General features: G+C 39.9%; 1 protein-coding gene across 1 annotated transcript in view; it reads left to right on the top strand.

Moving 5' to 3' along the window:
• ascc3 (activating signal cointegrator 1 complex subunit 3) overlaps positions 1-14,367 on the top strand; it is a 165,503-nt gene that overhangs the window by 64,134 nt on the left and 87,002 nt on the right. Inside the window, exons 12-13 of the mRNA XM_034115595.1 lie at positions 13,186-13,362; positions 13,599-13,670. Coding sequence (XP_033971486.1) covers positions 13,186-13,362; positions 13,599-13,670 — 249 coding nt within the window. The remainder of the gene's footprint in view (positions 1-13,185; positions 13,363-13,598; positions 13,671-14,367) is intronic.

A 14,367-nucleotide genomic window follows, 5' to 3' on the forward strand; every position in this document is an offset into this window, starting at 1 on the left:
CAGTTATTGTTGTTCGGAGCAACAAAAGCAGCACCTGATGCACACAGTTTATGGAGGCATTATCCGACTTTAATCCTCAGTGCCCAACTGCTTGAATTTCATCAAGTCATTCATCATTGAAATCTAAATTAAAATAAATAAATTACCTTTTTTAAGATTACTATGATTTACACTTTTAAAGAAAACATATTAAATGGCAAAAAACATACATTTGTGAACTGATAAACCCATTTAAAGAAGTGTGTCAGATGATTGAGTAAACTGAGCCATTATTGCTTTGATGATTTTAAATGGTGGCAATATGCCCAAATATAAAAAAGAATAAAGATTTAAAAGCAGACTAAGGTTCTAGCCAATAAATGAGAGCAGTGCTACGTCCCTGCAAAATGACAGTCCGGCCACTTTCCAGTGAAACGAAGAATCACCTCCAAGCGTCTAAAAGCTGCTGCAGTGTATTGCACGTTAAATACCTAAATAAATACACAATAATATTTTCTTACTTTCACTTCAAAAGGACAGTAAAAGTAGCGATATGTGTCTCAACAGAGAGGACCATCAACGTAATCTATTGGACCATCAGTCAATACTGCACGTGTGTGGGAAACATCACAGCTACATTATGATGCTAATGAGGTTAACGTCAATCATCAAAAGAAACAGTTGTCAAGGTAATGAATATAGAAGCTTCAATAAAATATAAAACACTGACAAGCCAAGGGAATCCCAGGTTAGAGTTAGCCACTCGTCAACCATTAGATTGAAAAGGAAATCGATCCCCTATTGTTTTGTACTTCCAACATATCGTTGCCGATCATCGATCTCCAGTGATATTGAGTGATTGTTTGCCTGACTGACCATTATATTTGGGCTCCATGTAGATAATAATTGCACAGTATTCTTAATGTTCTGATCGGATTGGAGAAGACATCAGAATTTGAATTTACTGCCAGTCAAATGACAGCAGATATTTTCACCCAAAAAGAGGCGTGACCATGAGGAAAAGTACCTGGATGAGTTGCTCTCATCTATTAGCAAGTGTCACCATGGCAACATTATTCTTCCTGTTTACATCTAGCAGAGCTCCCATGTATAGAAACTATTGTTACAGGACTTCAAATATGATTTTCTCCCAACTGGAAATAGGAAAATGAAAGATAATCAGAATTTCAGACTTCCTTGGCGTAGGCTATAAAATACGAAGCACACTTTAGTATTACACAGTTTTTGATAGTTACAGACACATAAGATCATTACTGAGACTTGAAGTTGCAAAGTGCATTCATACAGTATCTCTACTTGGACTAAAAGTGAAATAAATAATGCTTATTTCATTTCATTCATCCAGACAGACAGAGAGAAACAGGCTCACTGTAGGTGTTATCATCTCCCTGTTGCATTTACTGTACCCACATTATCCACATGTCTCCCATAGTTCTGAGTGAAACACTCCACTGGTGGCTGGAAATGAGACACAAAGGGAGGGAAGACACGGGGGAGACAGAGTTTGGGGAGAATAACTTTAAGGACTCGGGAGTGTGAGCACCATTTCTATGTTTTACATTTTGAAGTGTGTCGAGTCCCAATACTATGTCATCATATCCTCTACCTAAGACTACCTGATGTTAATATTCTGAAGTCGAAGTCTGTCCGAAAGAGGTGAAATTATCCAACATTTCACAAAAAAGAAAATATATAATTAATATTTTAAGAATTTCTACATTTTCGGTTTAGTACCTTCACCACTGCTATTATTGGGTTTCATCCAGAAACCCAATTACAGCTTTGCAAGTTACCCATACCATGGACACAGTGAATTACAGTGATATCAAAGTGTTCACAAATGGTAGCAATTCCATTTTTATCTACACACTTGTGCAAATGTAAATAACCCAATCATTAATAGGACACAAACTGTGATCTATAAGGCGTTGTACATGCAAGGTGTTGGTATTGTAAAAAGTCATGAATGAGCATGCAATAGTAATTTCCTTAGAAAACTGAAAGAAGTCATCTGGATTTCTAATCTCTCACTTTTATTTTGAAGTTGTTGTGTCAGCGGTGCAGCGTTCCTCACACACTGGCCATAGAGGTGTCTCATTGGATCTTTGAAATATTGTACAGGGTCTTCACAAAAATGCTTTATATGGCATAAGGCGATGATTATATAAAGAGCAGACACTTCCCGTGAGTGTTTGCCAGTAACAAGAGCACAATCCTCCAAATGACATATCAGAGATGGCATGAGCCCCCCCGGCCCCATGCTGCTGCAGGAGGAAATAATCACAGCTCTGTCTGTGAGGCTGATTTCCCCTGATGATGACTGACAGGTGTCTGAGCAGGAATCAGCCTGCGCATTCTAGATATTAGAGTGATTATGTGAATTTTGACGGGCAAATAGAGGGAAGGAGCCGTTGTGTCCCATATCGCCCTCTGATCAGCTGCTGTCAGTCTGTGGAGAGAAATTAATAAACGGAGAGGATCTAAAGAGATATTTGAAGAACCCACAGGCCACCGCTCGCTCATCCAGGCATTCTGACGTTATAATGGTGTATTGTGTCTGTTCGTGGTACTGATTGTTATGACTCAGTCTCCACCCAGTTCATAAAATACTTTTAGATGTGTAACTCCAAACTCCAGGGAATGTGTGCATTGTATGTTCAATTGTGTGTATGCTACAACACATCAATGTGAACACTCTTTGAATCAGATCTATGAGAAGGAGATTTGCTTCACCACTCGCAAAGCATTGACAAGACAAAAGCAAAGATGAGGCAGGAATTGACAGTGTCAGTCCAATCGTCTCATCCCCATCATCATCATCACCATCTCTACCACCACCATCATCATCATCATCTTCATCATCAGTCAATTATTACGCAGGCTTAGTGGAATACTCATTTCTGATTGGTCAATTTGGATTTCTTCGGTAACAGACAGCTGCTAAGGAGGATCAAGGGACTCTGTGCCATCGTGTCTTTCCGCAGAAAGAAGTCCGGTCAATTTAACGTCAACATTAGTTTTTCCCATCGGAAAACACCATGGAAAACTTTTTGAATATCAATTTTCATTAAGCTTTGGATTCATGGTGGCTTAATTGTCCCCAGTAAAGAAAAGAAGACAAGAAAAAGGGAACAAGAGAAGGAAAGAGGTTGAAGACGGAACACTGCAGTGGCCATGTTTAAAGATGTTATTGAATGTTTTTTTGGTTAGAAGCCTGCGTACAGTCTGTGCATAACACAAGCTGAGAAGAGCCAAGGTGGTTGCTTGAGAGTGACTAAAGAGAGTAGAGAGACTACTTAATATCATCACACCTAACACAAGTTCAACTTTAGCGGTGGTGATGTCAAGTCATGTGACTGTGATGTAGTTTGTATATAGCCTAAAATGTGCTATTTGCTCAAGGCTATTGAATTTACGCTTCAACCGTTATAAAAGTGGTGTTAATATGTGGAAGTGATCCTGCTGCAAGTATAATGAAGGTTTGTTTGCCACAGAGATTTGATGCTGCTATAATCCAAACTCCAATGAAAAAATCCTATTGACCTTTTGTAACATTCACTTTCGGGTCAGCTTACAAAAACACGTCATCACTGCACCACTCCATAGGCTTATCATTGTTAGGTGTGTAGATAGCAGATCAAGAGGTGTGTAAATAAATCCTTTTTGGAAATATCCAACTGGATATGTGAATGAAGTTTGATGAAACAACTGAAGTGTTCATCATGATGAGATGTGCTGAGAAGACGTGGGTAACAGTGGTATTGTGAGGGGCTCGGGGCAGAGTGAGGAAGCAGAGTGAAACAGAGGGATGAGCCTCTGTGCAGCGACGAGACCTCTTGGCGGGGTTAACCGCAAGGTAATTGAAAACTGGTCCGTCCATGTGACCGCTGTTTACTCGGTTCACAGCCCATTTATCTGCAGGTTTAGCTGATATTACTGAAGAAGGGCTGAATGGGCGCTTTGTACACCTTAACACCTTTAGAGGCTGTGCTGCACAAGTTTCAAGTCTCTTGACTGTCTCTCCATTTTACCAGCAGACTGCACATGCTGTCAGTGCTTAGAACACAGCTGTAGAACTGGACTGAACCATTAGCATGTCCATAAGCACTGAGGCTTCAGTGTCTAGGAAGTGCACACAGTCCAGTGGAACATTCCTGAAGGACATCAGCTTGTGCTCTTTACAAGGATGCGACATTAACTGACTGAATCGTGGCTGTGAGGAAACATTATGGCTGGCCCAACACCCTGTAATAGATTCATTTTGGTGATTTTTTCTGTTTCCAGGGACAAAATAGTGAACTACATGCATTTGGACAAATACACAGATACCTATTGACATCTAGGTGTGACCAACAATTATTCACATTTGCAACCTGTCCCAGCATTTTGCAAAATAAAAGGCTGGTGCAGGATGAATATATTACTAGCAGGAGGAAACCATATCTACAAGTGATGGTCTATATCCGGGTCAACAGTGGTCTATAACTTAAAATACCTCCTATGGGTCAGCTGTGCATAATTGTATATTTACATTTGTGTCAACACATGTCATGCCCAAGTAACATATATTCATTGTTGCTTGTTTTTTGCATTGAATTGAATGTCCATTTCATGTATGTGTTTCATTAAACCACACCAATCCGACAGTCAGCTGATTTTTGCCGTCAGTGAGAACCTCTGGTAGTTTTTGCGGTGCATCCTGCCTTCTTGACGCAAGGTGGCCCTTCTTGGCTGGCTTTTCTGACTTTCTGGAATGTTTAGTATAGAAAGCAGATCCGGCTGCAATCCCTTGAAACTGTTGGTGACATTAATCACTAATGTTGTCTTCTCAGCTTAAGTGAATCAATGCACCAGAAGAGATACAGTACAGACAAGAGTTTAACAAGCTGACGACTAAAGTCAAGAGGCTACAGACAGAGGCTCTTTTTATTCGTCATCTTCATCTACACAGATATTTTCACAACAGCATTGTGTTCAATAATTAAGCAAATATGGTGGGCTTTGTTTCATGCAAGTGTCATAACAACGGCTTGTTGATCCACATCCCAACATCATCCGGTTTCGCTTCTTTCTTTTTTTTTATAACAAAAATAGGGCTAGTTGTGTCTGTGGTATATTCAAGTGTGATTTATGGCAAGAGACAAAAGAAAAGGGGGAGTTGGGGAGTTTTAGCATTACAAATGAAAGCAGCAGAGATTACGATATCCTCACTTCAAGTTAACCATCATTTGATGAACTCACAGAAACCCTGGATTTTACACTCGTATGTTTGAAACCTCAAACTCCCAGTTTTGCTAACGACTATCTGTCATAAAAGTCTGCCTTTCAAGCCCAAGTTTAGATTTCATTTGAAGTTATTTCACACTTGACAAAGCTCCTCCAGAGCCGCAGAAGACATTATACAACTGTTTTCACAGGTTGAAGAGTACTCCTCACGACAAATGTAAGTTTAGTGCCCTTTGAATGGCTGGATTTCACACGTTTTTAACATTGTTTTCCTGGAATCTAAAAAGATGAGCTGTGTCAGCACTCAAAAATGATGATGGAAAAGGGAAGGCACGGCTCCTTCTGAAATGGGTTGTGGGTCCCATCAGTATTCAGATCATCAGCTTTACTGGGCTCCAGCTATTGTTTTGACCTCCATTTAACTCCATTCAAGGCTATGTCCACGTTTTCTGTTTGTGTTGGAAGCTCTGCGAGGAAAAGGAGCTTGGCGAAGCACACACTTACTGTTGTGTTTGTACTCTCACTGTAGCCTTGATCTTTGGCACCGCTGGGTGATGAACACTCTGCAGAGGTGGGAGGAGGAGCAGAATGTTGTGAGGGCTTTAGCTCACTGAATGATGTTATCCTCTGCACTGTTGAATACAACATTTGAAAATACAAGTTTTAAGGTTAACCATTTGCATTCACGTCAGGAAGCCTGAACACTGCTCACATTCATCTCAAAGAAATGCGCTCCGTAACAATAAATGAAATGCATCTTCCAGATAGTAGAGTTGATATCTCTGATTTTGTTTGTCTATACAATTACAGACGTTTATATCAAGATGTGTCCGGGTTGAAAAAGAAAGTTAAATGTAGGAAAGTAACATGTGTGTAATAAAAAAGTGGTCAACTGAAAATGATTATATAGGATTTGATTTTAAATGGAGTGGGGCAGAATCAATATGTTTGTAGCAGCCACAAGCCATTTGATTCAGTGCTGTTGGAGATACAGATCAGCAACTACATTTCGTCTTGAGAAAAAATGTGTGTGGTTGTTGAGAGAAGAAAATTATTTATTGCAAAGTTGTGAACAGGAGGAGGAGGGAGGAGGGAGGAGGAGGAGGGTTAAGTAAAATGGTAATTGTCTCTATAAACGACTCACAAATATACAGTATTTGTATTTGACTTTCAAAGGGGGTTAAGATACAGTATTCACTCAAACTGCTAGCTTATAGCAAACATTTATCAAACGCCAGGGAACTAGCTTCAGTGGCAGAATCATCTACATTTGGTGAGCAGTGGTGGGAAGTAACTAAGTACATTTACCTAAGTATCGTACTTTGGACATATTTGTACATTACTTGAGTATTTCCATTTAATGCTACTTTATAATTCTTCTTTGCTACATTTCAGAGGCAAATATCATACTTTTCATTCCACTACATTTATTTAACACATAGTTACTCGTTACTGTGTACATACTGTATAAGAACACTCGATAAGCTGATATGGTCAAATGCAGTACTAATCTACACAGTATCTAACTTTTTGTATCTAATATTAAATATTAACTTTTAATACTAAAATGCAATCATGTATAAAAACAGGATAATATAATTTAGTTTAGTTTAGTTTTAGTTTAGTTTATTTTTTTTTTTTTCGAGCGTGTAAAACCAAAGAAAATACAAATGAAACAAAAGGTGATACAGACATGATACAGTACTATATAAATGAATGCAATAACAAAACGAAACATTTAAATAATAATTGAATAATCTGCAGTATCATTGTCTGATATCAATAAACAATAAACATAATATAATAACCATAGTAATAATACTTTGGTAAGATACATTCTCCATAACAAGTACTTTTACTGTTGATACTTGAAGTATATTTAGCTGATAATACTTAAGTTGTTCATATTATTCTGAAAAGGGTCATTTTGCTGAATGAGTACTTTTACTTTTTGTACTTTAAGTACATTTAGATTCTTTTACCTTTTATTTAAGTAACATTTAGTAATAAGGACCGTATTGGAGTGTTTAAAGACCATAATACTTTTACTTAAATTGGACCTATCATGCTATATTTGAATCATATATTGTAGGGCCATACCTATATAAAACATGTCTGTGAAGTTTTTGTTTCAAATAGCCATGCCTCATTTCGCTCTATTTGCTCTTTTCCAGCCCTGTTTTTGCAGTGGCTGATTCTGTGGCAAATGAGCTGCAGCTGACCACACCGCCCTGCAAAGGAGGGGGGCGAGGCACGAGCGTCATGTTACCATGCCACGGCAACCTCTCATTCCCCTGATAGGTGGAGTGTTGCCCATGTAGGCGGAGCGTCACCGCCCAATATTCCAGGCTGACGTCGGGTCGGATGGAATCTGTATCCGCTCGTTGTAGCCCCGTTTTTAAAAGATTTGGGTACGGAGGAAAATAGAGAGGGTTGTGTTTTTTGACACTTGGTGAGTTCCCTGGAACACCGGGGACACATATTCATGTATAAAAGACGTACAAAAGTGCATTTTGCATGATAGGTCCACTTTAAGTACAGGACCCGAGTACTTCTTCCAGCACTGTTGGTACCAGTCATAGCCATCGCACAACAATGGAGTTCTGTGGTTTAGAGGAATAATAGAATTTGGATACACACACCATGCCTGTTAGTTAGTAGATCCATTCTTTGTTTGCAGGGTTAACAAGAAACCATATCCCACTTATACTCCAATGTGTCCTGCCAGCAGTTTGAACAGGTTCGCTGAGACTGTGGAAGCAGGTTTGTGGAAAAGAGAGCAGCTATTTGCCCTTTTAAGAATAACAAGCTTGTACAAGGAATAGATAAAACACAGAGAATGATTGAACCTGCACCTAATGCTGTTTCCGTTGCAGAGGCTACACAGGATTATGTCACTGTACATCATGTACGACTACTCCTCCTGACACAAATTCTATCTAAATGTGGTTCTGTTTGTCTTTGTGTGTATTTGTAAACTGCTCATAGTCCGCCCTCCAACCGGAGATGGGGTGCAGGCAGCACGCCTTGCAGCCCGAACCCCCCTCCACCTTCATCTCTCTCTGTCCCTTTATTGCCACACCTGACAGGCTGCTATAATTGATTGTGCTGAAGGAATTACGGCGACGGCTTCTGATGCGCTAGGTGCTTAAGTTGACGTCTTCAGACACATTAATATGGAAATCCCTGTAAACTAAATGATATTTGTCCCCCTTTTTATGCAAATGTTTACCACCAAGCCAGTTATCACTTTGATGTTTCACTTGGAAGAGCTATGGTTTGGACTGCATTTCCTTGGCTGGATGTACCGCTACCAATTATGCACTGCATTCAAGATAAAGTCCCTCTAACCTTTATTACAAAGGCCTTTAATGTTCCCCTCGTGTGGGGCTTCTTCTTCATGGTTTGGTATTTAAGGAAACGGTTAGCTCTACATAAAGTGTGCCTTTCATAGTTAGCTGCTTGAATATGATTTTTAACGTCCAAAGAATACAAAAAAACAGTTTTAAAGAGTTTTTGATGAAGGTTATTGGGCCAGAAAAAGAGATATCAGGGTTTTTAAAACATGTGCATGTCCAAACAAATTGTTCTGTTCCCACCTCTCTTGGTTTTGAAGTAACTTCCAAGCCCCCAGACCTGCCCTTCTTTAAAGCTGCTCTCATCATATTTCTATAGAAACAAAATGAGAGTTCTAACCAACTATGCAGCTCTCCTTAGTTGAGCATTTTGTAGCTTGTTAGCTTGTCAGATTTCATTGTTCTTGTTAGCAGCATTTAATAAAGGCAGCTCCTTTCACTGAGAAGGCTCTGATGAACCCGGGATGTGTAAATAAATCAATGTTTGCTAAAAGAAATTGCCCTTAACTTTATAGAGTGATAATATGCATGTTGAGTTTTCAGCTTGTTCTGCTGCTGTCCATGCAGCTTGAGGATGCACAAGCTGATGGTCGTAGGGCCCTTTAGTGTCCCAGATCCCAAAAGTATTAGGGTGCGTCTCACTTCGGTTATTTTTAATTTCCTCGCTCCTCGGGCTCGGTATCACCGGAAGTTAATTTGTCTGCCCCATCTTGAGTAGCGTCCCAGTGGCCTTATTTGTGCCGGAGGACCGAGGATCGAGGAGCGATAACGGAGGAGCGATAATGGAGGAACTACCAGACCATCCTCCGGTGAAATCCTCAGACACTCGCCCCGCCCCCTTACTATGTATCGCTCACTGATTGGGCGATGCAGCGCATGCACTGATCTGGCTGCTGTCAGACATCAGCTGTGCGGTGTCATCACAAACGGACGTCGCTTCACGTGACGCTCCGGAGGAAAGGACGTCCCATTGCTCTTAAAACTCATTTCCCTGCTTCTCGTGGTTTCCTTGCGTCTCTCCATGCTTCCCTGGTGGGAGGGACTAGTCGCAGGGAAACGACGCAAGTGAGGGACGCAAGGAATCCATTTAACCGAAGTGAGATGCACCCTTAGTCTACTATTACTAGACTTAAATAGATTAGAATCATCAAAAGCTTTATTTTCAACTGCACAGTAGATAGAGTGTAGTTATGGCAATGAAAAGTCCCAGACCAAACAATAACAAATAATACAAAATGGTGCAAAAAGAAACATATTAGAAATAATATAAAGACATCAAATAGTGCAAGAGAATGTTGCATGATCAATGTTCAAGTAAATGCAGAAGTCTATATTTAGGTGCGGTTTTGGCCAGTGGGTTAGATCAGTGATTCTCAAATGGGGGTACGCGAACCCCTAGGGGTACGTTGGGGTACTGCAGGGGGTACGTGAGATAAAAATAAATAAAAAGGTTAATTAAAAAAAGACCATGCATGATTACAAAAATAATCTTAGTACAATAAGTTGAATAGAAAACACAATTGTATATAAAATATTCCTAGAACCACTAAGGGGGTCCTCGTATAAACATGTCAAATGTGTGTATTGTAGTTTATAGTTTTTCATAATATATCGTTTTGTTAATTGGTTTGTTCAATATGACTTCGAAACCCGCAAAGCGCTTTGAGCACCTGGAAAAGCGCTCTAATAAAAATGTAATGCATTATTATTATTATTATTATTATTATATGTAAAATATAGAAATACAAGCAAAAAACATAATGTACCATTAAATACTGTACAGTGGAATAAAAGACTGCTTATTGTAATACAACATAAATATTTGAGTTGCAAATAGATGAATGCTAAAAAGTGATGAAGACTCTTCACAGTGCTCATGTGTTTAACATTCACTAATTAATTGAGGTATAAATCAGCTGTGAGTAGGTAGGAATATAAGTTTCTATAAAGCGTTAAAATGTGCAGCGGTTCAGGTCTGCATGTCAATCTCCTGGCAGTTACTGCACTATGTGGCTTTGGGAGCTACATGGACCCCAGTGCAAAGCCACAGAGGACTGCACAGGTCACCACAGTGTCTACTTTTAATATTGTGACCTATTCATTTAGTTACAGCTCATTACCCACTCCTCGGGGCTATTGTAAAATCAGCGGTTAATCACAATCACCTTATGTTCCCATATCATTTTATGATGCCACAAACCTCACTGAAACGTGGATTCTACAGAAGCAGTTAAGCTCATAGTTGCATAATGATAAAGGCACTGTAAAATAAAGCCTGCAGAGTGTTTGACTCTGTAGGTGAACGTGACATCTGCAGTATGAGGTGGAGTGGTGCTGGTGTGGCTGTGTAGTGCAGGCCGCTCCACTGGCAGGGATTCGTTGGCTCTTATCTTGATGGGATGCTTTGACAGGTACTGCATCACATTAAAGGCCTTACCAATCTTCCCTGTCACATCCAGCAGGAGGCTCACAGATAGGAACTCCCCCCCCCCAACACTTTTCGTTTTCTCTTCTCTCACCCACATTTTCTTACACGACATATTGAATTTTCTTCAGGTTTCAAAGACAAAATAAAGACATGCAGTATAGAAGCAAGATCACTAACTCTATCGAATAAGTCAAAGACATAGACCCCAAAGCCACCTACACACTTTCTATAATGTGCTTATGTTTTCCTACGAAGACATTTCCATTGGCTCAGAGGGTGTTTGATGCTTTCCTGGAATGCTTTTCTCTTTAAACTTTAAACTTTTTTACTTTCTGTGTTGTTGGGAGCTCGACAGAAACAGAGCAGCAAAGTTATTGGAAATAATTAGGGCTTAAATTACCTCTGTGGACATAACAAAAATCATATACATTTTAAATGTTACATGTACCTTAGACTTAATATAATTTAACCCGGTTAGCTATCTCCTATTGACAAGGTTTGGAAAGATTTGACTCAATTTTATTGTCATTGCAGAGAATACAGTTACTGAGACAAGGAAATGCAGTTTAGCATTCAACCAGAAATGCATCAAACAGGAAATTCCAGAGAAGTGTGAATATAAAGTGGTTTATATAATTGAACAGTAAATGGTGGATAATATGCCAAGTTATATATTCAGTATGAACAGAACATTTTCCAAGCAATAATGTAATGAACTTGGTGAAGTTGCAGTCGATAATGTCAGAAGGGACAGATGGACTGTCTTTAGTCTCTTCCAGAAGATCAAATGTTGATAAGCCTTATTCATCACGGCCGAAGCTTTGAGAGTCAGAGAACACCTCAAAGATTTGGACTTCCGAAAAACGTTCATCCTCCATCCCGTTCATGTGGAGAGTGGCGCGAGTGCCACCATTGGTCGTCTTTCAGTTCAAGATGAGCACTTTGTCCGTCTTGATGTTGAGAATAAGGTTGTTGTGCCGTCTGCTGCCAACTTGATATTGTTACCGTGTACAGGCTAGGGTGAAGATGGAGTAGTGCAGAGGACTACGCACACAGCCCTGTGGCACGCCGGTGTTCAGGGTGAACGTTGAGGAGGTTTGATTGTTTAACCTACCGGAAACTGTTGGGCAGGAAGTCCAGAATCCAGTTGCAGAGGGATGTGTTGATGTAGAGCAGAGGTCACCAACTACATTTGTCCAAGGGCCAAAATTAATCCAGAGATTTTTATATATATATCTATATATCAGAGGTCGCGTTAACTGAATATTTTCCGTCTGACGGATTTCTTTCAACAATGACGGAAAAATCTGAAAGCAGTCCGTCATTTTGACAGATTAGAACAAACTCGGAACAGCGCCAAAGTTTCCCCGCAGTGAGACTCCGGTGTTATGCCGTGTTATGCATGCCCTCCAAAAAGGAAATGATACCGTTTCCAAACCTAACTTTGCCGTACAAATCATTGAAATGTCTGTGAGTTTTGGCACAGTTCACGAGCATGCTCTTCCCCCCCTCATCTTATGTCTTCCTGTTGTGGTGGTAGGTATAGGTAGAACGCAGTGTTTGAGATGAGCCAAGACAAGCATCTTGAAGCACTTGATGATGGGGGGGGGGGTGCTACAGAGCGGACCCTAACCCAGAGCACCAATCGGAGATGCCATCAAGGCCAGCAGAATCAATGCAACACATTTCAGTTGGTAGACAGTGAGGGGCTGGTGGTCTGCCTTTATAGGCGCCGTGAGTTTACAGCAGATTCTCAGCAGAAGGAGCCGAGTAGTTCCTGGTGTTCAGGAAACGCGCTTTCATATATGTGAAGGTACCAACGTATGAGTGCAGAAGGCAGCAGAACTAAAGCTAATTTATCTTTAAATGTAAAACTTAATAACTGGTGGAATACCACAGTTTACTGATGGGAATTTGAAATTGAATTAATTACTTTACAAAACACAAGGATTTGAGCCTTTGCAGACAAAAGCACAACAACCTATATAACACACTACAGGAAAGGTAACCCCAAAAAGCATAATAGAGCCTCTTAAATCCTCTAAGATAAGCTGTGCTCAATACTTTTCTTTCACAACATTGCCTTTAGCTATCTCAGCAGATGTATTGTATCTCCTTCTCCTATGCATATGATAGTTTGCTGTAATCATGACCATGTTGTTTCCCGATGTTTAGGTGGAATCCACCCAGAGTATGATCAGGATCCTGGGACTCTCAGCCACGCTGCCCAACTACCTGGACGTGGCCTCCTTCCTGCACGTCAACCCCTACATCGGCCTGTTTTTCTTCGACAGTCGCTTCAGACCCGTGCCCCTCGGACAGACCTTTGTTGGCGTCAAAGCCACAAACAAGGTAAACACACAAAGATGATGAAGTATTTACAAACCTCTATGACCCTGTAAATGTATCATGCACAGATGTATCCGTATTTTATCCGTTTATCAATTTTATGAACTATTTCAAGAAGAACGACTGCTACACCCCACAAGTTCTTCATATTATATTTGTGTTTAAGCTGTATGTATCTGCAATTCATTCGTCTCAGTTAAGTAATAACAACATGTGTTGTAATTCTGTGTCCTGTTTAGATCCAGCAGCTTCATGACATGGAGGAGATTTGTTACAACAAAGTTCTGGAGCAGGTTAAAGAAGGTCATCAGGTAAGGGCTCTTTTGCATATTGAGAACCTTCTAGAAAGCAGGTGACATCAGGAGGAGGACATCATATTTGAATTCATACAACTGAAATACACATACGAAAATATTCATACCCTTCAAAAAGTGAAAAGGCAAGCTTCTTCTGACCGAAAAGAACGAGATGAAGTCTAAGCGTATCACACCAACACTTTTACATGGATCGTGTTCTTTTTTAATGTTAACACTCAAAGTGAACTTAACACTTCAGGTATTCTCCTTCCCTTTTTAACCAGGCTTCAATCTACTGCATTGCTGTCATACATCTTCATGATTTCTCTAGTGAAATGTTTGGACTAGAAGAACCTAAAGAGGAACAGTAATAATAAGTTAGGGAGGCTTTATCTATATATTATTTAAAAGTGCTTCATATACACACATAAGAAAAATTGAAATTAATAAATTAGAAACAAATAACATATCAAAATACAAGAGACAGACCCAACTCAAATACACAGGTCAGGGACTGAGATCTATACAAATAGAGAATAAAGGCTCTTAAAACTGTCCAGAGATTCAACAAGTCCGTTGATTATAAGACGATAGGCTCTAAAACTACAAAGGTGGAATTGCAGATGGAGAGGGAAATGGATAGATGTAGTGATTGAATTGGTCGAATGGAAGAAGAATCAGGAACAAATACATATCTGACATATATACTGGG

The sequence above is a fragment of the Trematomus bernacchii genome, unplaced genomic scaffold (genome assembly GCF_902827165.1).
Source record: "Trematomus bernacchii unplaced genomic scaffold, fTreBer1.1, whole genome shotgun sequence".
Taxonomy (NCBI): domain Eukaryota; kingdom Metazoa; phylum Chordata; class Actinopteri; order Perciformes; family Nototheniidae; genus Trematomus; species Trematomus bernacchii.